Source organism: Branchiostoma floridae, chromosome 12 (assembly GCF_000003815.2).
Source record: "Branchiostoma floridae strain S238N-H82 chromosome 12, Bfl_VNyyK, whole genome shotgun sequence".
Classification (NCBI taxonomy): domain Eukaryota; kingdom Metazoa; phylum Chordata; class Leptocardii; order Amphioxiformes; family Branchiostomatidae; genus Branchiostoma; species Branchiostoma floridae.
This window is the reverse complement of record NC_049990.1, coordinates 3,869,593-3,892,432: the sequence shown is the minus strand read 5'-3', so window position 1 is coordinate 3,892,432 and position 22,840 is coordinate 3,869,593. Positions and strand designations below refer to the sequence as shown.

The 22,840-nt window shown below is 41.1% G+C and overlaps 2 protein-coding genes across 2 annotated transcripts in view; both read right to left on the bottom strand.

The window, feature by feature from the left end:
* Positions 1 to 15,175, bottom strand: part of LOC118427220 (cytochrome P450 3A24-like) — a 22,486-nt gene extending 7,311 nt beyond the window's left edge. The window contains exons 1-10 of the mRNA XM_035836865.1: positions 14,961 to 15,175; positions 14,260 to 14,353; positions 10,670 to 10,722; positions 10,137 to 10,233; positions 9,308 to 9,424; positions 3,152 to 3,240; positions 2,745 to 2,893; positions 1,566 to 1,696; positions 603 to 687; positions 40 to 200 (exon numbers count right to left, since the gene is read on the bottom strand). Of these exons, the coding sequence (XP_035692758.1) occupies positions 40 to 200; positions 603 to 687; positions 1,566 to 1,696; positions 2,745 to 2,893; positions 3,152 to 3,240; positions 9,308 to 9,424; positions 10,137 to 10,233; positions 10,670 to 10,722; positions 14,260 to 14,353; positions 14,961 to 15,028 (1,044 nt within the window). The 5' untranslated portion in view covers positions 15,029 to 15,175. The remainder of the gene's footprint in view (positions 1 to 39; positions 201 to 602; positions 688 to 1,565; positions 1,697 to 2,744; positions 2,894 to 3,151; positions 3,241 to 9,307; positions 9,425 to 10,136; positions 10,234 to 10,669; positions 10,723 to 14,259; positions 14,354 to 14,960) is intronic.
* Positions 15,176 to 19,273: 4,098 nt separating this feature from the next.
* LOC118428026 (cytochrome P450 3A8-like) overlaps positions 19,274 to 22,840 on the bottom strand; it is a 12,819-nt gene continuing 9,252 nt past the window's right edge. The window contains exons 12-13 of the mRNA XM_035837992.1: positions 20,571 to 20,733; positions 19,274 to 19,506 (exon numbers count right to left, since the gene is read on the bottom strand). Of these exons, the coding sequence (XP_035693885.1) occupies positions 19,429 to 19,506; positions 20,571 to 20,733 (241 nt within the window). The 3' untranslated portion in view covers positions 19,274 to 19,428. The remainder of the gene's footprint in view (positions 19,507 to 20,570; positions 20,734 to 22,840) is intronic.

Genomic DNA, 22,840 nt, shown 5'->3' with positions numbered 1-22,840 from the left:
CTTTGCTATCTCATTGTCTTAATGAACTTCACTACTTACCCTCTTCTCAACTATGGCGTCTACCTCCTCGATGACTTTGTCCTGCGCTTCCTGGTTCAAGGCTAGGTTGTAGGCTGTTAGAGAAATCGTGTTGGCTGTAGTCTCGTACCCGGCAATCCAGAACAGCACAGCATTACCCTTGATCTCTTTCTTGGAAACACCTGAAGTGGCGTTTAGAACGATTAGACATCCAGGTAAATAATATACAAAGGCAATTCAATCTATGCAACTGGATAAAAATAGGAGATTTACTTTCGGACGTTTTGATTCAATCACTTTTCTCATTAACTCTCGAGCTCTCTCTGAATATCTGTTTGATGATTAAAGCAGGCCCCTGTTAAGGTAAACACAGGTCCCGGTTAAGGTAAAACAGGCCCCAGTCAAGGTAAAGTCAGGCCCCAGTTAAGGTCAAACAGGCCCCGGATAAGCTACAAGCTCCGGATAAGCTAAACCAGGCCCCGGATAAACTACAGGGCCTGGATAAGCTATAGGCCCCGAATAAGCTATAGCCCCCCCCCCCCAAATATTAAAGCTATAGGCCCAGAATAATTAAAATTGTTGACCTTGTTTGACGACGTCCTTCGGCACCTCTTTGTCCAGTTCCTTGTTGTGAGCCTTGAGCATCAGCTGAAGGAAGTCCACCCGTTTCTAAAAGAAATGTATAAAGTAGTGGTTAGGCTTAGGTCCCATTTCCGAAACGGGCCCGGCCGGGATGTTTACAGAAACTAAAAATAAAAGTATTTCCAAGGAATATACACAAATTATACTCCTGACTAAATTTCCTAACGTTCTGTGTGTTTCGTTGCCTTTCTTATCATATTTTTCGTTTCTGAAAGCAACCCAGCCGGGCCCCGGGAGGGGAATTGGGACCTAAGCCTAAAAAGGAACCGATAGGAACTACACGTACACAAATGCATTTAGCATTTTTTGCAAACGAACTACAACTGTCAAATTCCAAGATAAGCAACAAACAAAAACATATCAAATAGGTTAACCCGGTTAGTAGTATATCACTTGTTAACAACGTTCCCGAGTAATAACTTCAGGGTATATGGCTCAGAATCAAAATCTCCTAGTTTGAATCATATCATGCTACCGATTTTGTGTCCTTTGGAAAGGCACTTTACACGACCTTTGTCACTTTACCCTGGTGCACAATGAGTACCTGACTTCGTTAGAGGACGCAAAAGGTGGGGAAATGAGATAGAAGGGCTCCTCCTTCCAATACCGTGTCCTGGACACAGTGAACAACAACACACTGTCCCTACGGCCTCAAAATTGGTTTTAGACCATTAGCTTGTTGTTCTCTGTGTGTGGCACTATTGAAAATAAGGTATAAACTTGAGTGCAGTGCCACATTATCCTTGTCTGTCCAAAAGCAAAATACAAAAACAAGGTTTCTTGTATACAGCCAACTACAAGTTGCATTTTTGGTTCACCGAAACGGCGACAGATAAAAACACATTGGTTGTGTTGTAAGAATCTTGTTAACCAAGAAGGGTAATACGTTAAGGAAATAATCTTACGGCCTCATCTTCGTTGCTTCCTCTCATGTCGATCACATTGTCGACAGCCGCGCTGAAAAAGTTCAGCACTTTTCTGGGGAACAGGCTTACGCCGAATTTCTCCAGGACCTTCCCCACCTGCGGGAACAGAACTAAGAAGACAAAAAAGAACGATGCAATGGTTCATTAACGTGCTTTCTCCAGTTGCCCAGTTCCTTTGTACATAGTCATAAAATTATGGCCCCCTTCAGTCAGTAGACCATGGTAAAATCCTACTTGATATCAGCCCTATAGCTTTGGCTATACATATGACTAAACAGTCCTATTACGAGGGGCGTTCAATAAGTAATAACTCTGACTCATTTCCCATAGCCGGAGATTAATGAAACTTGGCACAGTTATTAGTCTTTCTCTTCATAGAAAGCACCCAGAGTTATGCATTTCTCCCATCGTTTGATGCAGCTCTGGACACCGTTTTTGTAGGACACCCCAGGTTGGTCCTCCAACAGATGCCTCATCAATGGCAGAAGAGGAACGACGATATCTGGGAGCTTTTTCCACAGACTTCCGGCCATGTTTGAATTCAGAATGCCAGCGTTTTACAAGGTCATATGTAGGGGAATCATCACCATAAGTTTCTTTCATTTCATCAAAAGTCTCCTTTGGTGTGCGTCATTTCAAATACAAAAACCGAATCACTGCGCGACACTCAACTGGCTCCATTTCACACCTGGTCCATTTCACACCTAACTCAGTTCAAACACCAGTAAATCAGAAACCACAATTAGTGCAGAGCTCTTTTTTGCAACATAAACCATAGAGATATGAATCATTACACATGTAAAATTTCATTTAGATCAGACAACTGAAAATGGGTCAGAGTTATTACTTATTGAACGCCCCTCGTACAGTGGAAGCCAGTTAATTGCACATCGGATTAACGTACACTTTTGTTAACTGCACGGAATCCCAGAATCCCAAACCAGTGCGGTCCAGCTAGATAACTTCGCATTATTGCACCCGCCGGATAATTGCACCAAATTCACGGGCAAATAGGCCGTGCAATTAAGCGGCTTCTACTGTACTGAATCCTTTTTTTTTTACAAGTTTGGAAAAATCAGGGTCAAGGTCAGATTGACAATAAGTCCAGATGTTATTGAATGCGATAGATACGTACATGTATGGACACCAAATACTCACAGAGAATAATAACGAAAGGGTTGAACAGATTGAAGTCGAACAGCTTTTTGGCGTGGGCCACGAAGGGGTGGTTCGGGTTGTGTAGGGAGTCGACATCCACTCCGAACGCCGTCCCCGAGATCACGTCCATGGTGTAGGCACCGGAAAGTCTGGGTGGAGTAGGGTTTAGTAATTTTATCGAGAAGACAATGTTTTCTTAGTGTGCTTCTGTTGTGTGTGTGTGTGTGTGTGGGTGTGGATGTGGATGTATGTTTCTTTGTGTGTGTATACGTGTGTGAAGCTGTGGATGGGTCTTAACGAATTTTTGAATGTGTGTAGAACTTCAGTAGGGCAGTCGCCCTTGTACTGTGTTGCGACTCTGCCTTTTTCTTTATGTTGGCTAGGTGTTCAAATGAACTGCTACTCACTCTTTCAGGTCAAACCCGACGCCTTGTTTCGCGTTCTCTTCAAGGTTGGCAACAAAGTTGTCCCCACACCTCTCCACAACCAAAGCCATCTGTGGAACAAACACAAGTTAGACAGAACTAATAAGCAAACAAACAAACAAACAAACATGCAAACAATCTAATTGTACTTGCTTTCAGAGTACATATTTAACAATGTTTCTCCATATGAAATAGAAATAGCAACATTCAGGGCACAATAACGTCATTATATCTGCCCTTGAGAAAAGGAATCTCTTAGAAGATGTTGCGCGTTTGGAAAGTGTCAAATGTGAGCTCGAGAATCAAGTTCAGTCACTTAAACGCAAATACGACGAGCTGTCAAGCGCTATGCAGAAGGTTCATTTGTCGGGTTCACACGGTCAGACAAAATCGACAGAGACGCAAACCACCCAGGAGGCCTCAGATCGCGCCGACAAATTATTGTATGAATTGGCCAATGTCAGCGTCAGCAACAGATTTCAAGTTCTAGATGAGCACAACAATAAGAACAGCCCCGACAATACATTTTCAAACCCCGGTGCAAAACGCCGTCGCCAAGCACACAAAACAGGCGCGAACGTGTCTTCCGCTCAGGACAAAGCGGTATACAGGATCTCTGAATCAACAATCACACAGCATCAGCATTGTAAAGACATGCCGCCGGATGTGTTAATCTTGGGTGACTCCAATACAAAGCCAATCAAGCCAGACGTCATGTATCCAGACAAACGCGTAACAAAAGAGATAACCTACAACATAACACAAGCTATAGACCACATCCAACAATCAACCATGCCCGCCCCCAAAGTTATACTGTTTAATGTTGGAACAAATGATGTCAGAGACAAGCGGAATCCAACGGATGTTACTGAGAGTTTTCGAAAACTCATTCAGACTGCCCACGATAAGTTCCCGCACACTCCCCTAGTTTTCTCCGCCATTCCCCCCAGACGTGACTCTAAGCTACAAGAAATTGGCGAACAGGTGAACTCTTTCCTGAACGTCGTAGCTGAAGAGACAAGCTACGTACACGTTACGGACAACAGCAACCTGTCGAACATGGGGACGGTCAAGGAAGCTCTGTATTGCGCAGATGGTTACCACTTGAATAGGTTCGGTACCCGTGTGATGGTTTCCAACATCAAAAGAGTGGTTAACCCCATCATAGGTCTGGGTAACTACACCAGCAAGGGCACAAGGGAAAACTTCCACTTCCAGTCAACCCAGGGTCAACGTGCTGTGCCTCCAAGATTCACCCAGCATCCTGCAAATGGTCAGAGGCAACCCCCACGTGCTCCCAGGGCCGGAGATTTCCCGCCAACTGAAGATTTCCCGCCAACTGAAGGTCAAGGTCTTCTCCCAAGTGCACCTGCAACAAGCCAACGCTCAGCTGTTCTGTCCGGGTGTGCTCCCGGGACCTCAACAGCCAGTTCGTCCTCGGGACAACCAGATGGCCCACCTCGTGGTACCCCATCCCCGACACCGCCCGGTCGTCCTGCCGTGTTCGGCGCACCTGCAAGAGACGCCCGCCCAATGCCAAGTCAGCGACCGGGACCATGGAGGAGCCCGCCTCCCATCTTCAACTACCCGCCTGCGCCATGGGGCTTTCCAGTTCCACCTCCGAACAATCCTACCATGGCAAATGCACCTTCCCGCATGGCCCCGCCGCCTTGGCCCTGGCATCCAGCCCTGATGTGGCCGCCGATGGTGTGGTAGGACAAGCATAGATTACTTAGTACCTTGTTGTACTGTCTTATAAGAGTGAAAATATACCACAATTGTAAGTTAGCATGAAATCAATGTATAATCAGTTGTAGTCCTTTGTTTACCATTTCTAGAATCCGTAGAATTTTGAGAATAACCCTTTAAAGACGTACGTATTTAGTTAGTCCCCACTTTAGTTAAATATATCTCTTACAAACATGTTGTTAGATATTGAGTGCTCGGTTAAGGACACCGCTTTACTTATACTCACTGTTTTCTCTATTCGCAATGAAAGCGTTTAACGGTGGAGGAAGCAAGAGCTTTGGCTTTTGGAATATCCACGGCCTAGGCTCAAAATTAGAAGACGAAGAATTTTTGGCAAACATAAACAAATTTGACTTCTTTTCGCTTTTAGAGACATGGTCCACAAATAACACTAAAATAGACGTCCCAAACTACAGCCACTTCCATTTACACCGAACAAAAAGTAGACGCGCAAGACGCACTTCTGGAGGCATAATCTTTTTCTACAGAAACGCATACAAAAATCATGTGAGGAAACTTCCGTCTAAGTCCTCTGATATACTTTGGGTGAGAATAGATCGCGAATTATTAGGATTATCAAAAGACTTATTCATCTGTTCTGTTTATATAAGCCCGAGCTCATCCACCACACACAAAAACTCTGATAACCATGTATTAGACATTTTGGAAAACGAGATTTCTCAATACAGCACACAGGGATTCTTACTTCTCGGGGGGGATTTAAACGCTCGTCTTGGTAATCTACGAGATTACGTAGACTGCGACATTGAAGATGACAAGAATCAATTTGTAAATTCAAAACACCACTCAGATAGACAACATATGGATAAAGCACCACCAAACAAATTTGGCAGACTAATCTGTGACCTATGCATCCAAGCTAACCTGTCCATATTAAACGGTAGGATAGCTGGCGATCTACAGGGAAAGTTCACCTGTCATCAACCGAAAGGCAGCAGCACTGTAGATTATATCATTTCTAGTCAGCCCTTCTTAAAACACATTTTAACGTTTCGTGTAAATCCATTAACCATATTCTCTGACCATTGCATGCTGTCAGTACTCATTCACTCAAAATCTGCCCATCACAATGTCCAAGAAAATCGTAGAACCACTAATGTAAAACCATCGCCAAATCGATTTAACTGGAACGAAAAATCAGCTCACAGTTTTCTGCATTCTCTAAGTCAACCTAACATCTTACAAAGATTACAAACCATTTCACTCGAAAACATTACTAATGCGACCGCTCCAGCCCAAATAGAAAACATTGTCTCCAAATTTAGCTCATTATTAATAGATGTTGGTCACAATTGTTTGAGTTTGAAAGGACAAAGAAAACATCCACGGAAAAAACAAAACAAAAGATGGTTCGATAAAACCTGCATACAAATGAAACGTGAAATAAAAAACCTGGCAACATTGCTTGAAAAACATCCATCTAACCCAGAAATAAGAGGACGGTTCTTTAAAACGAGAAAAGACTACAAAAAACTGGTAAAAAAGAAAAAACGTGACTTCCACCAACAAATAATGAACCAACTATCTTCACTCAGAGAAAGAAACCCGACTGCGTTCTGGAACTTATTGAACAAGTTGAAACCAGAGAAAGTGTCTGGGAGTAGCCAAATATCAGAGGAGGACTGGCTACAGCACTTTAGTAACCTGGACAAACATTTATTAAATGGTTTCTGTAACATAGATGCTTCAACCACCGAAACCGTAGACGCTTCATCCCTTTCAAATACAACCTCAATGGAGAACTCCATATTAGACTCCCTTATAACTGAGAAAGAATTGGACACCGCTTTATCAAATTTAAAAAACAAAAAATCTAGCAGTGGCGACATGATCAATAATGAAATGTTAAAATGTGGAAGACATATTCTAAAGAAACCACTTCTACATCTTTTCAATTCCTGTCTACAAAATAGTTACTTCCCTAAAGAATGGTCCCTAAGTCATATTGTACCCATTCATAAATCCGGGGACACTTCTGTCCCAGACAACTATCGGGGAATCTCAATAATTAGTTGTCTGGGAAAACTATTCTCATCTATTTTGAATACCCGTCTTGTTAATTATGCAGAACATTACAGCCTTTTCAAACCACAACAGGCCGGTTTTAGAAAGAACTTTAGAACAACTGACAACCTTTTCGTATTATCCACCTTAGTCAGTAAATATCTGAGCAAAAACGCACGACTTTATGCCTGTTTTGTAGATTTTAGCAAGGCGTTTGACTCGGTTTGGAGAGAAGGCCTTTTACTGAAATTAAATAAACTTGGATTAGGGGGGAAATTTCTACTCACTGTAAAAGACATGTATTCCAAAACAACAAATTGTGTTAAAACTAGCCACGGTCTTACCGATACTTTTGTAACTAACTGTGGGGTTCGACAAGGCTGTAATCTTAGTCCAACTTTGTTTAATTTATTCATAAGTGATTTACCAGATATGTTTAATGACCATTTCTGTAACCCTCCTATATTGCACAATAAGAAAGTGTCATGTTTATTATATGCAGATGACCTGGTACTTTTGTCTGAATCTCAACAGGGTCTGCAAACTTCTCTAAGTAGATTAGAAAATTATTGTGAATCATGGAAGTTAAATGTTAATCTAAAGAAAACTAAAGTCATTGTATTTACGAAAGGTGGCCGCCTACCAAAAGACTGCCTTTTTCTATATAACAGACATGTAATAGAAATTGTGACAAATTATTGTTATCTGGGCATTGTTGTAAATTCAGCTGGCACGTTCAAGGCAAATAACAAATATCTACACAGCAAAGGCCTGAGAGCCCTCTATGGAATCAACCAGTCCCTTGGCAAAGCCGACGCTTCTATATCCATAAGAAGCAAACTATTTGACACATGCGTGAAACCTATTTTGTTGTATGGTTCGGAAATATGGGGTTCATTCAAAACTCCAAAATCATCCCCAATTGAAACTATCCATTTAAAATTTTGTAAACAATCATTGAATGTCCCCAGATCCGCCTGTAACCTGGCCGTAATGGCAGAACTGGGAAGACACCCTCTTAAACTAGAAGCATCCCTTAACGCCATCAAACAGTATATTAGAGTACGCCAGAACGTGCCAGCTGATAGTCTGTCTGCAGACGCCCTTTTGTGCCAACTTGAGCTAGACACATTAGGCGCTAAATGCTGGGCTTCTGGAGTCCGCAAGACGCTAGAGGAATGTGGTTTTGGCTATGTCTGGCATTCTCCCATGTCATCTGTCCTAAATCCATCGCAAATAATTCCATCCATCGACCAACGTTTAAAAGATATGTACCTTCAATCTTTCGTGACAGCAATGCGCAAAAACAACAAATTACGAACATACAGATTACTTAAGACTACTTACAACGACGAGAAATACTTAAAGATTGCAAACATTCGGCACAGAACAGCCATCACAAAGCTCCGCATTAGTTCACACAGACTCCACATTGAAAAAGGCCGACATAACCACATTCCTCTGGAAGAAAGAATCTGCCAATATTGTAACTTGAATAAGATAGAGGATGAGTGTCACTTTATTGTTGACTGTACTTTATACAACAACGAAAGAAACGTCCTCTTTGAAAATATACAACATATGTTTCCTAATTTCCGATTCTTGAATACCACGGAAAAATTCATATTTCTCATGCAACTAGATAAACCATTCATTATTGATTCCATCTGTCCTTATGTTTATAACTGTTTTAAGAAGCGAGAAGAAGTTGAACTTGTACATACTAGCATGTAATAGCATATGTAGAGATGATAAGATACCTTTTAGTCAAAATTGTACCTTATCACTAGCGCTACGACCTGTACTTAGCTTGTTTGAGCACAAATGTACAATAAAGGTCATTCATTCATTCATTCATTATAGAACTTTAAAGATAGTTCAGAAGCAATATCTTAAGTCGTGGTTTACACCACGTTGTCTGTGTCGATGCTATTGCAGTAACTGTCCTTGTTTAGCGGTGCGGCTAAAAGTTCCATGAAAATGTACTGTACTGTTGACAATTTTTTGACAAAATATGTAACGTTATACCTTTAGGTCGTTCGATGGTCGTACAATTGCTAACTTCGGGCATTTTTGGAACAGCCACGAATGTGTCATACAAAGTCTTGCTTTCTTGATACACATAAGGCTGTTTTGGATCGTTGTAGGTGATTGGTTCTCTCATCTCACAACTTGCTTGAAAACCCTATGGCATCAAAATTGTACGATGATCGCACGACCTATGTGACCGCGCTCTTACACACAACACAATTCGATAGTTCTTGGAAACTCTGTAGACCTCTGTTGCTTCTTTCTCAATAGAAAAAAAAATTGCCTTTGTTTTAAGTTACGACTGAATATCATTGAGAATTGAAGTTCCCAAACCTGTTTGAGTTTGCCGGAGCTGAAGGTAGGTGAGATGGCGCTCCGCACACGTTTCCAGTCCGCATCTTTCAGGATGGTCAGTCCGTTGCCTATAATGTCTCCTTGGCCCTCAAAAATCTGCAAATTCCACACGTTAACATGACAACGTCAGCACTTGGGATCCCAAAAGGCTGGTTGTTAAACGCCATTAACTGACGCTTTACTTTTTTTCATTGGATGCCCAGTGTCCAGATGACATAGAGTATGGGGGTGGGGGGTAATTGCCTCCAACGAATTACACAAACAAAATGACTATTGCTCCTGTAAACACGTGCAAATAATGCTTTGGTAAAATCATTCCATATTCAGTTATCAGACATTGACGTCGACATGGACCCCACGTCTCATCGGTCATAGCTGGCCTGACGTGCAGTGGAAAACTTGCAAAAGCATAACGTCAGACAAAAACAGTTGAACTCTGGTTCATCTGAGTAAACGTAACGCTAACTAGTTCGCCTTATCCGTGTTTTACAAACAGGGTATTAAACGGAGAGGAAGAGGTGTTACAACACCTGAGCAACGGCCAATAAAACAGTAGTACTACGCCCTGGGTGGATTGCCCCAACACTAAGGGGTGTTACCCAGTATTTATACAAGAACAAGAAGAACAAGAACGATGTGAAGTCGGCGGATGATGGTCTCAAAATGCATCATTTGAAAATATATTCAAGATCTTGCAATTTGAACGACCATCCGTTGACTTGATATCCCTAAATACTCGGCTCTTGAAAACAACGGATATAGGTTCCCACGCGGATAAAGGTGAACTTAGGCGTTACATGTCACTCACCCTTCTATTGGTAAAGGTGTTAGCCTCCTTCACTGTGATGTCCTTCACAAGCTCCAGGTCACCTACTATCAGAATCGGCTGCCGGCCTTCAAAGATCCTGAAATGCAATGGACGATATTTGTAGACTTCTGCTGCAAATGGCAGGTGTAGATTTAGCACTGTACCTGCTGTTACTTCTACACGTGTGGACGTCTGCCATTGACAATGTGTTAATCTAAGTGATGTTCATTTATATATTATAAGCATATAATCATGCTGCACGATACTCTGGCAAATCTTACAAAAGCTGCAGCGTGGAGGGAAGCACACACACACAATCACACACACACACACACACACACACACACACACACACACACACACACACACACACACACACACACACACATACACATACACATACACAAACACTCGATTGATATGTTAATTGGCTAAAAGCAAATGTTAGTCTTTGCCGTCTCTGTTAATCATTGACTATTTCAAATACAGGCATTCAAAGAGTATCGCATAGTAATCAGGAAAATGCAACTTACCCGTAGACTTTGTTGAACTTCTTGTAGCACTCCTTGTCAAACTTACTCACGCCCTTTGTAAGAACAATAAAATACAGTAAATGTTGATGACGACAATATCTGTAAGCCCCTCAAAATAGACAACATTCCAGTAAAAACAAGTGGATGTATAGTTTTTCATACCAAACTTTCATAGACGATATGAACTACGCTGCTCTGCGTTGTTGGGGAAAACATATTCTGCATAAATACTATTATATTGCAAAGCCCCATACTTCCTATGATTTATCAAAGTACACTAGTCAATCCATGGCCATATTTCGCTTACCCTTCATAGGTTTTCAGTCATTTTCAAATTGATAGATGATCAGTGACGAGTTATAAGTTTTATAAACAACTAGAGTTCGGGGACCTCATATCTCCATGAAATATTTATTGCTTTTTTGTGGATCGTATGTATGTTTATAGTCGGTTGTATTTGAGAGTAATGGTTATATAATATAAATGTTATGGGAAAGTAGTGGTGTATTTATTTAATGACACAGAGGATGTCCATCTGATTAGTAATTATCAAAATGTGACACTTAATTGTGTAATGTGCGTTTAAGACGTCAACGGCATATGGTAGCGTGGTGTTCCTTAAGTTTGATGTTTGGCATTTAAAATGTCTAAGGTTGTCAGCATTATTGAGGTTCGACTATGTGCCTCAGAGCTGTGTGGTGGGAGGAAGTTGGGAAACTCAGAAAGAAGAAGGGATGCGGCCAACTTTAGTCAGATGGTGATTTGATTTTCCACCAATATGTCATAACATCAGCTGTTCACACGGTACAAAAACGAGATGCACACTTTCCTCTGACAGCCCTACACCAACTGTAAGATGAATACTTTGCGCCAACCCCGTCTGCTAAAAAACAAGTACCATTGGCTACGAAAGAGACAACTAACAACTGTCCCTTATCGTAACAAAATCAGAACATCTGTATCGCCCATAAAACTTCTGACACCCAACCCAGATGAGAGGACCTAATGGCATTTTAATCACCATGTCACTCAAATCAGCAGTACAGTATGTGAGACATCCATACCTGTTAAGCATTATCGTTAAATGTACCTCAACTTCTTACAATTATACTTACGCTTCACATCTCCATGATATCCTAAACAGACATAAATAAAACTAACAAGTGACCGTAGGTAACATAGTCTGTGACGTCGGTCTGGTATATGTTGGTTGTTTTGTCTTCTTTGGTGTGTGACGTTGTGCTTATATCCTATATGATTCTTTTCATGGTGTTAGATATATCGTTGTATCTAAAGTTGCCTAATATTTCTGTGTCATGTGAATCTTACTAAACAGGTATGGATTGTGAGATAACATGTGGCCAAAGTCAAAAAGATATGGTGACGATAAGTTACCGGATGGTCTACTCTAATACACAGGCACATTCACACACAGACACACCTACAAAACCGACAGGCAGACTGACAAACGCACCAAGTATTAACATGTTTCTGTTATGGACGTAATAAGTATGAAGCACGGAATAGGACCTTGATGTTTCTTAGTCGAAGTCCGGGAATATAATATGGCTAAACTTCATTTGGGACGAGAATTCTTACACGCTTCATTGCAAACGGCGACAGGAGGTATTTGATTGACAGGGTCATTAGTGGAACATTAGATGTCGGTTCCCATGTCCCACATACGATAACACACAGCTGTTGATGATGAACTGTGCGATAAGTTTTTAACTAGTGTGAAGCCATAAGGTAGCATGACACAGTGTTAATGGGTGAATCCCGGGGTTCATGATGCTGGTACATAAAGTAGTACGGATAAACTTGTTGAATAAGAGGTAGAAAGCAAACGCGCGTAAAATTCTTGCACATATCGCGCATCTGCTTAACTATACCCAATTACCTCAACGGGCACCATATGCAGACATGGGCCAATACACTGTGAAACGTACAATTTGCAGGGGTGATTTCTGAAATTATTACATACATAATAAAAACAGCTGCCGAAAAAATAAAACACCTTGCTTCATCGTCCAACTATGTGTAGAGAACCTGCCAAACCACAAACGTATGCGACAACGGGAACATGCAGATATAGATGCGAACGCGCGTTACATTGACGACCAGAGAACATCACGCATCTGCTTGCAATATCTCAATTACAGCATGACCCATATACAGGGGATCTGGACTAATACACCGAAAGATGAACATTTTGTAGGGGTGTTATTTTTATTGCGTCCCTAATAAAACCAACTGCCGCAAAAAAAAAAAAAAAAAACGTGCATCATCGTCAACCTCAGTGCAGATGACCTGCCAAACAACGTACGTATGCGACAACGGGAACATGCAGATACCGATGCGAACGCGAATAACTTTGACGATCAGGTAACACCACGCATCTGCTTGACAAATTCCAATGACACCATGACCCACATACAGAGGATCTGGACCAAAACACCGCAAGACGAACAAATTGTAGGGGTGTTATTTTTATAAAATCCATAATAAAACCACCTGCCGCAAAAAAAAGTTCACGTGCATCATCGTCAACCTCAGTACAAAGGACCTGCCAAACCACATAGAATTCAGACAACGGGAACATACAGATACAGCTGCGAACGCGCGTAAACGTGACAAAACTAAAAGTCTGTCGACCAGAGGGTCTGGTCACAGACTAATTATCATATTGAAAAAACTTGGGGTTCCCCAAACAGCTGTCACCTCACCATCTGCTTGGAGCTAAGCCCATTAACAAACACATAAAGCACGATGCCTGTACCAATATTATCACATCGATTATAACGACAGATACAGCTCCCAAAATCTCATCGATTCGAGCTTTCATCACACCCCACCAACACAACAAGTATGAAACCAATCCATCCAGCCGTTCTTGAGTAATCATCTACACAGACAGAGACACATAACAGAAAATATAACCTCCATTCCATGACATTTCATGGAGGTAACAACAACTGGGGAGCCTTTACAGATACTTGCAATGTTTATTCAGTGCCAAGTGACCTCAAGTGACCGAGGCCTTCACATGTGTGCAAATAGCATGTGTTTGTCACCGGGCCAACTCTGAGTAAGGTCACGCATGCGGTGAGGTCATGGACAGGAATACTCTATCTCTTAGCCTTAGCTACCATACTAATATATATATACATATATATGTGTGTGTGTGTGTGTGTGTGTGTGTTATACGTTATATATGATGCAACAGACTCAGAAGATTACTTCTGCTTTTGTACTTTCCCTAGCCCTACCAAACTGTTGAAAAGCATGGCTACAAGACAAATACTTCCGAAGTTACGTACCGATCCACTAGAAAGGTGACCGAGGTCGCCGTTTAGTGGGATGAGGGAATTTACATATTAGCTTTTAACCGACTACAATTGGCTGTACATTCAGGGCGCGCAAGGAGGTTGAAAAGAATATCCTCGGGACACGATGTCCTTTGTGAGATTTTGTCCTTTATTATGTAGATGCAACTGCTTAGGGTTGCATTTCTGAACACAGCTGCTTTTGTAAGGAAAGCCACGGGGAGTCGAGCAACCCACCAACCATTTTTAAAGGCGGCTACTCACCTTTCCGTATGACAGGTAGTTCCCAAACAGCGGTACAGGCTTGGGGCCAGGGATTCCCAGCTTCTTGAAGGTGGAGTAAGGCCACACCATATACCTAGGGGTTTACAAATAACATGGGTATCCTGGTTTAGTAAACTCTGCTGATGTGACTCTTTCAGGGTCTAACCAATCTATGTAACGGAATTACCAGTTTCTAATAGGGATATATGGGGTCAAACGCTGCTTGGGGTTTCAAACTAGCTATGGATTAAGGCCAGACCAAGTACCTAGTGGTTTCCAAGCAACATGGGTATGCTGGTTAAACGCTGTGGGTATGGTTCGTTCAGGGGCTGACCCAATCTATGTGAAGAAATTACCAGTCTTGAATTGGAACGCACATAGATCTACATAGAAAGGGTCAAAGGGTGGTCAAACTGGGTATGGATTCTGTTTTACAACATATTGCGTTTACGTTTATAATGTGCCTTGTTCCACACTAGTGTGTTGTTTGCTGGCATTCTGCAGCCAGCCCGTCTTCATGGGGTGTCTTTTCAATGACTTTGTTAAACTAACGGAGGAGGCTGTACCTCCTTGCTCTGTTGATCATGAGCCAGCTAGTGTGGTGAAAGGAGAACGTGTACAACTGTACACCCATTTGTGAGATTCAACGACAGCTCAGGACAATCACCAAGACATAACTATTGCGTTAAGACGCTACTCACAGATACAACAGCACCGCACACAGCCCTGCCAGCACCCAGGTGGGGGAGAAAGGCAGGAGGTCCAACATGGCGTCTTCTCTCTTCAGGCAGATTAGCTGAACGTTTTGTCTGGAACCGTTCAAAAAGCCGGCGTCCTACAGAGGCCACTTGTTGCTTTGAAATACAGCCGGTGATCCTGATCGACCCAAGCCTTATATGGGCACTGGAGGGCTGAATCATTTGCCACTTTGTAAACAGCTGACGTCATATTCCGTAGTGATGTGACGAGGTCAGCAGCCAAGTTGAGCGACCGGTCGGACGAACGAAGCTGTTGCGAAATGTTGCGTAACAAATTTCTAACAAAAATTATAAAACGTTTCTAGCATCTCTTTCTCTTGAGGAGGACCGAGAAAGAGATATTGCGGGGAACAAATTGTTGATTCATGTAGTTACCTCCATGAAATGTCATGGAGGTTATATTTTACCCTGCGTTTGTGTGTGTTTGTGTGTGTGTGTGTAAACAAAATAACTCAAGAACGGTTGGGTGGATTGGTTTCATACTTGGTGTGTTGGTAGTGTGTGACAAAAGCTGGAAATGATTAGATTTTGGGCCCCCTAGCGGCTCCCCTTGGTACTGCAGCGCAACTTCCGGTTTTGCTATCTCGGTGTTCTGAACATGCTATGGTCACGATTTTTTAGTATTAGATAGCTCTTGTGCTCAGGAAGAAATGACATAAGTTTGGGCCCCCTAGCGTTTAGTTTGGGGATAGCAGGGTTATTTTTGTCAAAAACTTCTGAAGAGGATAACTCAAGAAGGGAACAACAGATTTTCATCATTTTTGGTATGTAGGTACCTTAGACAATGTTTTACAAGATAAGATACTAATTATGCAAAATAGGAGCACATTTGCATAATTAATGAGAATATTCTCTCATAGCAGTTTTTTCAATGTATCTCTTGTTCCAGATATGGTTCCACATGCTATGGTCTTGACATTTAGGTGGTAGATAGCTTTTAGTGCCATAAACAAGTGGGGCAAGTTTCAGCCCCCTAACATCTAATTGTGGAATTGCAGGGGTGTTTTTGTCAAGACACTCCAAAGAGGATAACTGCAGAAAGGAACGACGAATTGCCTGCATTTTAGGCATGCAGGTAGCTTAGGCAAAGATGTTCATAATGATATACATGTTATGCAAATGAGGACTTAATTTGCATAATTAATGAGGAAATTGTATAGTTCCATTGTTTTCAATAACTAGACCTCAATACATGTAACACATGTTAATTATGATAGGTGGAATATAAGCAGATACAAAATATGGTAATGAGGAACTTATTTGCATAATTTATGTAAAAATTGCAAAACCACTTTATGATTAATAATGGGAATTTTATAATTGTGACATGTGTACGTTAGTCAATGATGAACAACACCATGCATAAATTATGTTAATTTGTTAGTCAATTGCATGAATTTTACGAAAGCTCTAAAATTTCATGGAGGTATGAGGTCGCCGAACTCTAGTTTTTAATGTGTATCCTGGCGCATGAAATACTCTTAATGCGACTTGCTTGAACTTTGGTCTTCATTACCTCCATGAAATGTCATGGAATGGAGGTTATATTTTCTGTTATGTGTCTCTGTCTGTGTAGATGATTACTCAAGAACGGCTGGATGGATTGGTTTCATACTTGTTGTGTTGGTGGGGTGTGATGAAAGCTCGAATCGATGAGATCTTGGGAGCCGTATCTGTCGTTATAATCGATGTAATAATATCAGAAATCACCCCTATATTTGAGATATATTGGTACAGGCATCGTGCTGTATGTGTTTGTTAATGGGCTTAGCTGCAAGCAGATAGTGAGGTGACAGCTGTTTGGGGAACCCCCAGTAGTTTTATTTATGTCTGCTTAGGACTGTTTGTTTGAAATATTTGTAACAGTTGGCACAGTAGTTACCTCCATGAAATGTCATGGAGGTTATATTTTCTGTTATGTGTCTCTGTCTGTGTACAAGATTACTCAAGAACGGCTGGATGGATTGCTTTCATACTTGTTGTGTTGGTGGGCTGTGATGAAAGCTTGAATCGATGTGATTTTGGGCGCCGTATCTGTCGTTATAATTGATGTAATAATATCAGAAATCCCCCCTATATCTGCGATATATTGGAACAGGCAACATGCTTTAAGTGTTTGTTAATGGGCTTAGGTCCAAGCAGATAGTGAGGTGATTTGTATGACAGCTGTTTGGGGAACCCCAAGTTTTTGTAATATGATAATTAGTTTTATTTATGTCTGCTTAGGATATCATGGAGATGTGAAGCGTAAGTATAATTGTAAGAATTTGAGGTACATTTAACGGTAATGCTTAACAGATATGGATGTCTCACATACCGCACTGCTGATTTGAGTGACATGGTGATTAAAATGCCATTAGGTCCTCTCATCTTAGATGGGTTGGGTGTCAGAAGTTTTATGGGCGATACAGATGTTCTGATTTCGTTACGATAAGGGACAGTTGTTAGTTGTCTCTTTCGTAGCCAATGGTACTTGTTTTTTTAGCAGACGGGGTTGGCGCCAAGTATTCATCTTACAGTTGATGTAGGGCTATCAGAGGAAAGTGTGCATCTCATTTTTGTATCGTGTGAACAGCTGATGTTATGACATATTGGTGGAAAATCAAATCACCATCTGACTAAAGTTGGCCTCATCCCTTCTTCTTTCTGAGTTTCCCAACGTCCTCCCACCACACCGCTCTGAGGCACATAGTCGAACCTCAATAATGCTGACAACCTTAGACAGTTTAAATGCCAAACATCAAGCTTAAGGAACACCATGCTACCATATGCCGTCGACCTCTTAAACGCACATTACACAATTAAGTGTCACATTTTAATAATTACTAATCAGATGGACATCCTCTGTGTCATTAAATAAATACACCACTACTTTCCCATAACATTTATAACCATTACTCTCAAATACAACCGACTATAAACATACATACCATCCACAAAAAAGCAATAAATATTTCATGGAGGTATGAGGTCCCCGAACTCTAGTTTGAATTAATGTGTCAAGGGCTATACATAATGATGACTGCATTTCCTGTATTATTGCATAGGACGGCGACCTGTATGTTTTGTCTCTGGTGTAAGATCTCATTTATGGACATTTCTTCCTAAAGACACAACTGACCTTCTACATTACCATCTTACATATTGCGTGTGAAGAGGGAAGAGAAAGAGATGTTGTGTGATGACTTTATTGAGCTTATTCTCTAACTTTGCTTTTTGCTTTACGCAGGACAAAAATGATTATTACATGCCAAATACAAATGGACTCGCTGAACTTTGGTCTGTGTATGAATTGACGATATGTCGTAGGCTATGTATATTGATGACGGCATTTGCTCTTGCACATGACGGTCGAGCTGTATGTTAATTCACTGATGTAAGATATAATTTCTGGGTATTCCTTCATTAAGAGCATAACATTACCTTATATGAACACATATCCGATACGTAGCTTATGTTGGCAAATATCTAATGGGGAGCTTACATGGGTACGTATATGATACTTTATATAGGACACAGATCCAATCCGTACCTTGTATAGTACGGTCCCCATATATGGGCACATATCTAATCCATACCTTATATGGCGCCAAAGTACGCAAAAAAGGCGGCAAGGATATATCAGGAGATAAGCAAACACACAGTCTGTTTTAAAGCTTGTCTTTGTGACAACTGACTCTGGTCATATCTGAATTATGAAAATACTCTATTGAGTAGTTTGTCGACTCAGCGACTCTAAGTCGACAACAAGTTGAATTATATATATTAGCGACTTGGAATTTACTCAGAAAACACATACGTAAATCGGGCATATGTTGCACTTGACAAACAAAATGATTACATAGCGGCCTAGACCTATCAGCCGATGTTTGTAAAAACACGACACTATTAATTGTAACCCCTTCCACGCGACAACTTCAAAGTCGAGGCGCTATCACTATAGGTAGGAACATTTTGGTAGGATGTAAAATGCTTCGTAAAACACTGAAAAAGATATGGACTAAAATCGTGTAAAATTTTTCAAGCATTCTTTAGTGAGACCAGAACGAACCCGATTGTTGATAATTGACATGAAAACATTGCAGTATTGGATTGATCTTAATGCAAGAGTTGAGCTAATTTTTTTCAGTAACGAGATTACAAAGTTCTTTACTTCATTATTGTCGCCTCAGATTTGTATTGTTTCTCATTGAATAACACACAATATATGACCATAATGTTGAATAATTGTACTTCGACTTTCAGTAAATTGTAAAGAAAGTCTATCTTAAAGCAGCTAGCTCTACGCATGCATCCAGACTGCCAGCAAGAAAAGGCAACAGCGATTCACAAACTAAAAGGCAACACGTGTCAATGTTGGAAGTTACAAGTCAGAAGAGTTGCCGACATCTTGTGTTGCCGACATCCTCCCCTAAGTACGAGCCTCCACCTTCAGCCACATGCCTCCCTCAATCTGGCTCCCGAAGGTGTTCTTGATGCCGATGGGGATCTGAGAAGAAGATCGGAAGAAGTAGAATGGTAGGATGATGAATATGATATATATATATATATATAAATCTATCTATCTATGTAACTATTTAAATCTATATATCTATCTATATCCATATATCCGTATCTATCTTTCTCTCTCTCTCTTCATATATATGAATCTATTTATCTATGTATCTCTCTCTCTCTCTCTCTCTATATATATATGTGTGTGTGTGTGTGTGTGTGTGTGTGTGTGTGTGTGTGTGTGCGTATGCTAATAATGCTTTTTAAAAATTGCAGTTGATTTTAAAGCCATTGGACTAAGCTCGCATGACCGCATTTCATTGTATTGATAAGCCAAAACTAAAAAAAACGGAAGATTAGATTACAGAAAACGGAAAGTTTTTAGTTCTATTTTTAATCAAAACTTACCATTCAAGCTGTGGTTTAGCACCCTCTCGTTTTTGGCGTCTTTTAAGCCGTTTTGATCAGGCTTTCCTTTTTATCGGCTTTTCTTTCTTGTAGGCTGGTAGACACAAATAAAGCCCCTCATACATCTAAAATTTGAGCCTAGTCTAGTTACTCCAAATTTTCTTTGAGCAATGACTGTTTTAAAGGTAAGGTACATACCTCCAAATTTTCGATATCTGACAGCACATCTTGATCACGGAGAATGACCTAGTCTCGATCTTGCGTGAGAACACGAGACTAGGTCAGGCTTGCGTAGATCATCTGCCCCCTCACCCCACCTCCTTGCAGAGAAAGGATAGGTAGGACTTGGGCAGCTCCCAGCCCGTATTTCGGTTCAGCTTCGCCCCCTCTAGTTGGATGTGGATGGCCTTTCTTAATCTTCCTATGGGAGGCGGGGGGAGGGGGCAGATGATCTACGCAAGCCTGACCTAGCCTCGTGTTCTCTCGCGAGATCGAGACTAGGTCATTATCCGTGATCAAGATGTGCTGTCAGACATCGGAAATTTGGAGGTATGTACCTTACCTTTAAAACAGTCATAGAACTGTATTCGTACGCGACTGATGAACCTCTTTGACGAGCCTAGCCTAGCTTGTATATTATTCCATACTTACCACAGTCTTGTCGCAGGTGACGAAGCGGACCTTCTGCAGAGCCTTGGCCAGAGCGAACTTGAGCTCCATCAAGGCGAGGCGCATGCCCACACAGTTCCTGGGTCCGGAGCCGAACGGGAGGTAGGCGTACGGGTCACGTGACTCCTTCTCCTCCTTGGTGAACCTGTAAAAACAACAAGGTCAGCTAAAATATAAACAAATGCATCTGGACGATACCAACTTTCAACGACCTTTGAACCAGTGCTGACATCACGTGCTCACAGCGAATGAATGGGTTAGATACGTAGCTGAAGATGACTGAGTGATGGGTGTGTGATGGGTGTGGATACTACCACATGTACATACCGATTGTGTCGACACGTTGACGAAGTTTAGACTTTCAGGTATAAAGATATGCCAAATGTGTGTAACGCCAGGTCACCTTTATTCGCTGGGTAACCTATCTCCGTTGTCTGAAAAATACAGGATATTTGGGAATATCAAGTCGACGGCCGGTGATTTCAAGTTACAATATCTTCAAAATATTGCAGTTTAAAACTACCATCCGTGGAATTGATATAAAAAATATCCGGCTTTGAAACAAACCGAATATAGGTTACCCCGCGAATAAAGGTGAACTAGCGTTACATACCGATTGTGTCGACATGTCGACGAAGGTTAGACATTATAAAGATATGCCAAATGTGTACATACCGATTGTGTCGACACGTCGACGAAGTTAAGACTTTCAGGTATGAAGATATGCCAAATGTGTGTACATACCGATTGTGTCGACTGTCGAGGAAGGTTAGACTCTAAGGTATAAAGAGGGAGGGTCTTTTTAGCGAATGCCCACAAACGCCCACTCTAGAGAAGTCCGCGCTGCACGAATCTCATTTTTTTGCTTTGAATATGTCCACGTTGTGCTCCCATGTATTAATCCTGAGTTTCAAGTCAATCCATTGACCCGAAGTGACATAAATCAAAGTTTTCGATTCTCGATGGTCTTTTTAGCGAACGCCCAGCAAAATATCCACAAAAATATCGGCCGTCGCGCAACGACACCTAAACCTACCGCCACAAACATGTTCAAGATGGTGTCCCATTGATGTGTACGGAGTTTCCGTGCTTTACAAGCATTTTAAGTCCCTGTTTTTGGTCAAAATGTACGGCGTCGATACTACCATACATTAACTATAGCAATTCAAAATGGCGGGCACTAGTCATGTGACCTCCTTGCGGGACTGTTCTATAAGTATTGCGGGAGGGACTGTTGTAGCATAGCTTCTCATACAACCATTTTAGAGTGAATTCTGAACAAGATTTTCAATTCATAGTGCTATCATCTGACTGATATTTACATTGTGGTCCTTTTTTCTGTGCTATTATTACCCAGGTTTGAGGAACTTAGTGCAAATATGGATATTGAATCACCTCAGTGCCCAATTAATGTACAAAAGGCTCAGACACATTAGTGTTATAAACCTGACTAGGGGCAGGTAACCAATACTAGAAAAACATAGCTATTTATTATTAACAATACTATTAACATTATAAGAATAACTCTTCACCAAACTGGACTTTTCTTATCTTTATTTATCACAGAAACATTGTTACAATGAGGATTTGATTAGATGAGTATCTGTTACAGTGTGTACAAACTTATTTCAAATACAAAAATGTATTTCATTTCACTTCCTAAATATTTTTAAAGTATTGGAAGAAGTTGACACATAAACAATATTAATTGCATTATTTGTGTGCAGTAAAATGTGACCACATGCTATCAATAGACTAATAAAATGTTGGAACATGGCACAAGCGGGCTCCTCTTCTGAGTACAGAGAGGAAATGTTTTATAACATTTACTAGTAGTTATTACGTAGAAAATTTCAACTGTAAAATGTACCTTTATTAACAGTTACAAACAAATTGTTTTTTTCTCTTCTTAATAAATGACAACAATACAGGTGAGTAAGGTGTGTTTCCTTGACTACAGACTAGGTAAGACACCGTACAGGTGAGTAACGTGTATTTCCTTTCATTACAGATCAGGTAAGACACCGTACAGGTGAATTACGTGTATTTCCTTTGATTACAGACCAGGTAAGACACCGTACAGGTGAGTAACGTGTATTTCCTTTGTTTACAGACCAGGTAACACACCATACAGGTGAGTAACGAGTATTTCCTTTGATAACAGGCCAGGTAAGACACCATACAGGTAAGTAAGGTGCGTTTCCTTTATAACAGACCAGGTAAGACACCGTACAGGTGAGTAACGTGTATTT